An 8,368-nucleotide genomic window follows, 5' to 3' on the forward strand; every position below is an offset into this window, starting at 1 on the left:
TTAGTCAACAGATAGTTTACTTAAGATTTAAAAACGGAAAAAAGTAAACAGACATAAGTGCAAATGGACAATCTGTGTCGGCTGAGTTTGAGCTCAAAGCAGAATCTGGTTACATTTACAAAAATACTGCATCAACTCTTAAAATCCATACTTTGACTGAGTTTGCCTGCGTGTCTGTCGATTAGCAGACCACTGTTGGCGTAATTCCAGCTCCCTCTCTTTAGCCTACGAAAGGAAGTAAATGTCAGGTACAACTCGAAAACACCATTATTTGGTTTAGAACCATACGCTTAGAACGCAGAATGTAATCATATTGAAACAGTCTGTATTAACGAAGCACTTTACTGATCTAAAATTGACATGGACAAAGAAAAGTTTTGGCCCCTCTGTCATCTGGCAAAAACTTACATTAGAAAAAAACACCAATCGCACTTACATCCGTACACTCTTGATGTAAAACGTTCTAAAATTCTATGAATCTCTTTAACATTAACATTATTTTTTTTATCGACCTTACGAAACAGCTGCACATATTTTGAAGTGCCCATCGTAATACGGGGAAAATTAGCTCGACGGGCCTACATCGGTAGATGTATAGCGACCACTAACTTGCCTTTTCACTTAGCGGTCAGTTAGTAAAACGAAGCGCAATACTAGAGAGCGCTATGGTAGCAGAGGAGAGAAAAAATGAGGAAGGTTTAGGGTCGACCCGACCCAAACCTCCATCGCTTGTTGACTCCTCCGCTACCATCGCACTGTTTGCTATTTAACTCCGTTTTACCAACTGACAGCCTTGAACCGACTAAGCGATCACGGTTTGTCCAATTAGTGTGTGTGACGCGAAACTCGCGCAGACATCGGGCCTCCCATTACGACTTACCTGATAAGCCAAATAGGTGATCTGATGTTTTCTTCTTTGTTGAGCAGTTGGCATGTCTTTCTTTTTCTGTACATAAAAGCAAAAGGAGACATGAGTAAACGAACAGCGAACGTTTTCTTTTTAGGTAACATGTGCGCATTACACTTCTATTGTTGTTGTTGTTATTATTATTATTATTATTATTATTATTATTATTATTATTCGTATCAACAAAGATTTAGTAATACATAGACAGGTAAAAACGAGCGATATAATATCCCGACGTTTCGGCGACTTCATGACGCCATTATCAAGGGTACGAATGAAAATAAAATTAACAAATGCGAGTTCAACAGTTACAACTAATTTGCATAGGGGAGGCCCACTCGGGCCTTTACTAGCTAACGTGTTTATGTCACCGTTGGAAGAAAGGCTAGTGCTCGAAGGTAAACTGCCTGATTATTATCGCAGATATGTTGATGACACTCTCACTATAACGCCCAACATTACTACAGCTACGGATTTCCTACACACCCTGAATCACGCCCATCCCTCTGTCAGCTTTACAATGGAAATCGAAAAAGATGGTATGCTCCCCTTTCTTGGCACCCAGCTCCTAAACCGTGCACCCCAAATTGAGACGAAAGTTTATGTCAAGCCTACTAATACTGGTTTACTTGTCCACTACCAGAGTTACGTTGACAACCGGTACAAACGAAACTTATCAACAACTATGCTCGATCTCGTGTACCGTTTGTCCTCTTCATGGCTTTATTTTTCTGAGGAGTGTGAACGCTTGAAGAATTTATTCTCACGTTTGGACTACCCTCGCTACCTTATCAACTCCACCATTAACACCTTTATTAACTCAAGAATTGCTGACCAGCAGCCATTGCAGGCGTTGGGAAGATTGGCGAAAAATGATGTAACCCGAGTAGTCATACCCTTCAAGGACCAAGACTCCGCTAACATTGTCAAGATACCGCTAACATTGTCAAGACACAGTTGAAAGACCTTAGCATTAAGCTCCAAACCACAATCCAGCCCGTATTTGTCAGTCGGAAAATTGGCCAAGACCTTAAAGAATGCGAAACCAAACCACAGCTGGTTAATCAACAGTGCGTAGTGTACCAATTTAAATGTAACCTGTGCGATACAGGGAGCTATGTTGGTTACACACGTGGGCATTTATATGCCCGCGTGGATAGCCATAAGAGCACGTCATCTTCAGTACGCAAGCACTACGACAACGACCACGCAGGTGCTGTCCCTGAGGACCTTCTTAGCTGTTTCAAAGTTCTCAAGAAGTGCATGAACAAATTCGATTGTCTTGTCAACGAGATGCTATACATCAAACAATTAACACCGAGTTTGATCGTGCAAACGGATTCTATCCGTGCTAAAGTATTTGTGTAGCTACCTCCCCTATGCAAATTAGTTGTAACTCTTGAACTCGCATTTGTTAATTTTATTTTCATTCGTACCCTTGATAATGGCGTCATGAAGTCGCCGAAACGTCGGGATATTATATCGCTCGGTTTTACCTGTCTATGTATTATTATTGTTATTATTATTATTATTATTATTATTATTATTGTCATTATTACCATAATAATTTTTTTTAGCAGCGACAAAGACATAGGAAAAAGAAATTCCGAGAATATACAGAAGGAGTCCAATGAAGGATTTTAAAAACTATGCAGAAAGCATAGCCTTGAGAAATGCCGGCATCTCTTTAGTCCTTACGCCCTCGTTAAAGAGTACTGCCACAAGAGGTTTCTCCGCCCGCGAGTTAAGGCCTGGAGCAAAGCGAGCCAGTGAGAGATCTGCGAGGGATCTTGCAACAGACCTCTGCACCAGACTTCTCGACGGCTAGCATTACTCAAGGCCTCGAACTTAACTGCGGGAGAAGATACGCGTGTGGGGAAGCGCTAATAACGAGCCTCGGGTAGCATAACTAAAGCTTCAACCCCAAAGTCGATCGGGACCGTGAAATACGAACTGTGAACTATGAACTTCACACAACGGAATAACGCACACAATCCTTGTTATTTCTTTTTTTGGCAGTGATCATTAAGTATTCAAGATATTCTGAATCAAAATGAAGAAAAAAATAGTAACATCCATTACCCGTGAAGGTGCATAAGTAATTTCTTCTGTCCCGTATTTCGTCAACATCTCAGCTGAGTTGCCGATTTGATCGTCAGCATTAATGTCAACAATGTTGATTTCCTCGCCGCGATTTCTTCTCCCTTTGAGTTTCTTCATCTGAAAAAAAGTATATGCGACCATCAGGAAACGATTTAATTCTTTTTAGAGCTACACCTCGGTTTGCGCAGGTTGAAAAGTTGAAAACAATTACCAGGGCGTACAGCGTGTGCAAAATTTTGTTACATTCATATCGGTTAGTTTTATAAGTACATCTCACAAACTGTCGAGTGTTGCACCAGTTGGCATGTATAGGGGAATCCTTGTTTACAACATTTGCCTCATTGGCATAAGCAATTCAGTTTCTGATGGAGCTAAAAATAAATCAGTTCTGAATATCGAAAGGTCAAAGTACGATTAACTCGGCCAATGAATGCGAGCCTGATGCATTGAATACTTTTTGTGCAACACGGGTTTAAAAACTCAACATTTTACATAGAATATATGAGCTCATTAGCGCTTTTGCCACCCAGAAATTTTGCGGTTTTTGATGAACTATTTCTCTTTGAATATTACACCCAAAGAGCTAAAAATTTCACCATCTACTAAGGTTTTCTAGCTCTTTAGCTACCTGAAGTCAATTTGTATCTAACATGCTTCCTTCTTTACGCAAAGCCGTATGCAAAATGAGCGAAAATGTAAACAATGACGTCAGCATGAATCCGCCTATTAAAATGTCAAAAGATTTAACGGATACACCCGGCATCTACATGTACGTGTACGTGGCTTGAACAGAAGTTACAAAGGCCAACAATCTGGCAACACTAAAAAGAAAACTGTTTTCGGAGCAAGCCTACAATGATGCTTCTCGTGTCCCACATTAAGATGAAAGACATCAAAAGTGCACCAAGGACTCTTTGCAATCTACAGTTAGTTTAAAGGCTGATAGTTTCGAAAGAAACTGTTTGGGGCTGCGTCGGTGGGGCCAACGAAATCATTTGGATGTATCAACAAAGTTGAAATGGTAAATTGGCCACCGTAACGATTACAAAAGCTGACGTTTCGAGCGTTAGCCCTTCGTCGGAACATTCGCTCCGACGAAGGGCTAACGCTCGAAACGTCAGCTTTTGTAATCGTTACGGTGGCCAATTTACCATTTCAACTTTGTTGATACATCCAAATTATACAGTTAGTTTAGTACCTTTTCTAGATCAAGGCGTGTTTGGTCAGCTTGACTGCCTTGACACTGGACACCACCTGCAGCACTTGTAGGATGCATATGGGTGTAGCTTTCTGTCTCTTGACCGTAATAAGGATGACTGGCAGAAGAGCTTGCATCATAGTTATAATTTGTCTGAGGGAGAAGTTGGGAAACAATGAGTAAAGAAAGAGTTGAAAAAAAATTAACGCATTCACTTCACAAAAACAAGACTATACATTCTGGTAACTCTATTTCCAACAACAAAAAAAAAAAAAAACCTCAGTAGCTGTCAACAGCAGTGCCATACTGACATTTTTTTAAAACCAAACCCACACATGCTAAGCATTGTTTATGTCAGCGTTAAATTTCAACCTCACATTCAAAGATATTCTTCTAGCAGGAGTTGATTCTTAGTTCTCTTAACCCTTTCACAAACAAGATCTCATTAGTAATTCTTCTTACTGTGTGCCGTACAATTTAAATGATGCACTTCGGGGCTCGACACTAAAGGTAGCCCACTAGCCACAGACTAGTAGAAATTCGGTTTTGGCTTGTGGTTTTCAATTTCCACTAGCCAGTTTTGGCTAATGAACAGACTGAAATTGCCGTAACATCTAAAAACATCCAAGATGTCACTAGCTATCTGGCTAGTAAGTTGAAAAGTTAGTGTGGAGCCCTGCTGTACATGTAGGTTTGAAGAGTTTGCTATCGCACCAAGTAATATTCTCCTCATGATAGCTTTCTTTATTCCCTTGACTTGTCTGCTTGACATTGTATTGATATTGTAAGGAGAAATTCTGTCTTGGTCACTCATGGGAGTTTAAGGGTTAATTTTACAGCTCCGATTTTAATGGCTTGGGAAAGGAGACAGACAGAGTTTCAAATCAAACTGATGGAAAATGTTCTACCTCATATTTACATTGTAATTTCGCTTTAACATTCACAAGTTTGCATTTACGTTAGTATTTATACTCACATAATAACTATCACCAACAGCAGAATATCCTCCATATTCCTGGCTCTGCCCACTTTGTGGCTCATAATAATATGTCTTAGTTTCAAGTTCCTCCTGTGAAGGGACCCCCTCACTAGAGAAAGTTGCCCAGGTATTTGTATCATCTACCACAGGATGTGATGCTTCATCCACATGCTTTGCTCTGCTTTGAGAAATGTTTTTACTTGATGGTATCTGATCTTGTGACAGTGATAACAAAAGAGGATTTGGTCTTTCTACTGCTGCAACATTGGAACATGTCTTTGACTCAGTATCCTCACTCTGAAAAGTTTGTACTTTTTCATCCGTTTTGATCTCAATTTTGTCATCGAATGTAAAAAAGCTAAAAGGCTCATCTTCATCGTCACTGCCAGTTTCTTCATCTTGTTTCCTCTTGAGAGGTTTTTGTGTCTTCTCCAGTGCTGGGGTTGGTTTCTTCGTCAATGTGTGTGGTATCAATGGCCTGCTTGCTAATTTTACTGCAGGTTTGTTTGGGTTATCTGCCTTCCTGGTGATACTATGCTTGGGTTTGGGAAGAAGTGCTTTGAGACCTGATCCTCCCTCAAAAGTGATAAAAATAAGTGAAAATAAAAGTAAATAAACCAGCTGGAATACACTGTCAAAAGTTTCCACAAAGTAAACAAAACTTTAATCAAAGAGAAAACAACATTAATCCACTCCTCCGCAATCTACTGGGTGTACCTCTTGCACCTTTTTCCAAGCATACATGCATTTTCACAAATTAATCTAAATGGACAACTGTGCATTACCTTTGATGGCCCAACTTTCTTTACTGCTGGCATATCATCTTCCTCATCAGAATCATTCTGAAAGGAAATGTTCATTAAATGTTGTCTGAATAGCTGATCAATGTCATCCCTTTATTGCTTTTTGTTTTAACTTGTAGCAATGATGATCTCCTACCCTACAAGGGGAGACTCCTTTTCATATGTCTGTTAAATTATGATTAAGAGGTGTTCAACAAATATGTGAATCCTGAGGGGATGCTAAAATACTTTTTGCAGGGTACATCATGAGTCTCTCTCCCATACCATGCTCCAACTTGAGATGTGTATCAGGGCTTGACACTAACTTTTTAACTCACTACCCACACGGCTAGTGACATCTTAGATGTTGCGACAATTTCAGTTTGTTTACTAGCCAAACTGGCAAGTGAAAATAAAAAAATCACTTGCCAAAACTGAATTTCTACTAGTCTGTGGCTAGTTGGCCACTGTTTGTGTCAAGCCCTGGTATCACAATTACATTCTTGCCATGCAGTCTTCAAGTCTACACACAATGTGTTAAAAATTGTATCATACTAAAGGAAATTAACTAATTTTGCCATAGTTTAACCCCTTGGATCTCATTAGATTCCTCTGACAATTCTTTTGCACATATTTTAAAACTTCTAGTTGGAGAGATAGTAAGAGTTGAGCATCTTTACCCAGAAACATAATAAAATGACTGGACCAATGCTTCAGCCCTGAACTTTTGAGCTGCAGTCCAGTGCGCTAAGCATTAGGAGACCAAATATCCCACAACTATACATACATGTATGTTAGCAAGTGATATGTTGCAGCTAAAACATTTCTTTGCCGGCAAGCTTAGTGTTTTCCCTTACTTTATGCACAACTGGTAAGATAAATTTTCAAATTGATGGAGCAGTCCTTTTACCTGTTGAATTTTCAAGAACTTCAAGTCATATGGGTGGTAAATTTTTGACAGTTACTGTCTGAAAAGGAGAACATTGCAAGCCACAGTGTAGACCCTACTTTTGGCCGTGCAACAATGAATAACACTACAATGGAAGATCACTGTCCTCCAAAGTACTTTTTCACAAGACAGCCCAGGGTTGTAGCTGAGAAATTACAATGTCCGCTGAAATTTCAAGTAAGGTGGCTAAACGGTGGTGAACAATTGTAAGTGTGTAACCTCAAAAGTGCCTATTGTGCTTATCAAGTGATTACCAGCCAAAAATCCAGCTGGCGATGACTACTTTTTCAGCTGTTGAATTTCGCTGGCAGCCGGCACTTAGCAATAACTCTGACAACCATTGAAAACACTAGCTTACATGGGTCAATATTCATATCAAATCAAGACAGGTATTGAGCTGCTTTGTCCTATCAATGTAGCCGACACTTCAGAAACGGGCAGCTAGCCAGAAGGTCCATTGATGGTGCATCTGGAGAGCACTGCTAGGTGTTTATTGTAATTACCTTTGGTGCAGTAGGGATAGAAATTTTGACTGTTTGCTTTAACTTTTTATCCTCAGCCACAGGTGCTTTACTGTCCTTCTTTTTAGTTTGCCAGGTGCTGTCTGCTTTCCAAGGTGCAGGTAAAAGAGAGAATAGGCTGCCCACAGACCTCAGCTTCTCACCACCTCCAACGGCACTGTCAACCTTCTTTGCTCTTTTTGCAATTGGCTCATACTCTTCTTCGATTTCCAGAATTTCTTCATCATCCAGCGTCCCCTCCAAGCTAATAGGAAGGTTCTTATTATCAGAGAAACCGTGGCTGTCGACACCTTCTCGCTCGAGGTTGCTCGCATTTTTAGGCTTTGGCAGAAAGGAAGATAAACGAGTTTTCCCACTTAAACTGGTAGAAGAATTCGAGATATTCCTCTCTTGCGTCGGGTTAGGAAGAACCATACCCTTCCCTCTACCGGGATCCCTTTTTTCGACGATGAGAGAAGGACTTTTTACATCATCTTGATTGTTTTGTACTTCTTCATCGCTCTCTTCATCACCGCTGCTCCCATAGGCAACAAGAGACATTTTCGCCAACTCTGAACACGTTTCAAGAATTCACAAACCCTAATTGCAAAGAAAAGGAGTTCTTATAGAAGTTCTTGGTAGGCTTTTACATCGCTCAGCAACTGAGCCGTGCAATCAGGAAGAATGTTTTAGCGTAAGAAAAAGTAACCTTTCTTATTTCAAGTTCCGCCATGTTTGTTATAAACTAGAATCCAGTCTCTTGCGGATGTTTACGCGAAATGACTGCTGGGAGGAATATTTAACAATTGGTTCATGCTTTAGCGTGCACTATCGAGTTATGGAGCACGCGGGAAGTTTGGAGAGCACGAAAGAAGCGTAAGAGTTGCCCGAGGCGATACCCCTGAATTGCGGCAAGCAAAATCACTTCAATCCTTCCGAAATGGTTGTCG

At 40.3% G+C, this 8,368-nt stretch overlaps 2 protein-coding genes across 2 annotated transcripts; one reads left to right on the forward strand and one right to left on the reverse strand.

Moving 5' to 3' along the window:
• Positions 1–8,241, reverse strand: LOC111321761 (proline-rich protein PRCC). Its single transcript, XM_088759072.1, has 7 exons — positions 7,422–8,241; positions 5,973–6,029; positions 5,185–5,763; positions 4,209–4,361; positions 2,990–3,127; positions 881–946; positions 1–225 (listed from the first exon to the last, which is right to left on the reverse strand). Exons 1-7 carry the CDS (start codon positions 7,977–7,979, stop codon positions 139–141), a joined length of 1,638 nt encoding a protein of 545 aa, XP_088615198.1. The 5' UTR covers positions 7,980–8,241; the 3' UTR covers positions 1–138.
• On the forward strand, positions 986–1,868 carry LOC148732042 (uncharacterized). The gene has a single exon (XM_088756013.1). The coding sequence runs from the start codon at positions 1,158–1,160 to the stop codon at positions 1,866–1,868; it is 711 nt and encodes a 236-aa protein (XP_088612139.1). The 5' UTR covers positions 986–1,157.
• Positions 8,242–8,368: the final 127 nt, after the last annotated feature.

The sequence above is a fragment of the Stylophora pistillata genome, chromosome 4 (genome assembly GCF_964205215.1).
Source record: "Stylophora pistillata chromosome 4, jaStyPist1.2, whole genome shotgun sequence".
In the NCBI taxonomy this organism is placed as follows: Eukaryota; Metazoa; Cnidaria; class Anthozoa; order Scleractinia; family Pocilloporidae; genus Stylophora; species Stylophora pistillata.

Excerpts from the sequence above, each read along its gene's own strand:
- LOC148732042 (XM_088756013.1), top strand. The coding sequence starts at position 1,158 with ATGACGCCATTATCAAGGGTACGAATGAAAATAAAATTAACAAATGCG.
- LOC111321761 (XM_088759072.1), bottom strand. The coding sequence starts at position 7,979 with ATGTCTCTTGTTGCCTATGGGAGCAGCGGTGATGAAGAGAGCGATGAA. Across the intron at positions 4,362-5,184 it reads CTGTTGGTGATAGTTATTAT|ACAAATTATAACTATGATGC; the intron begins GTGAGTATAAAT and ends CTTCTCCCTCAG. Across the intron at positions 947-2,989 it reads TTACTTATGCACCTTCACGG|AAAAAGAAAGACATGCCAAC; the intron begins GTAATGGATGTT and ends TTTTATGTACAG.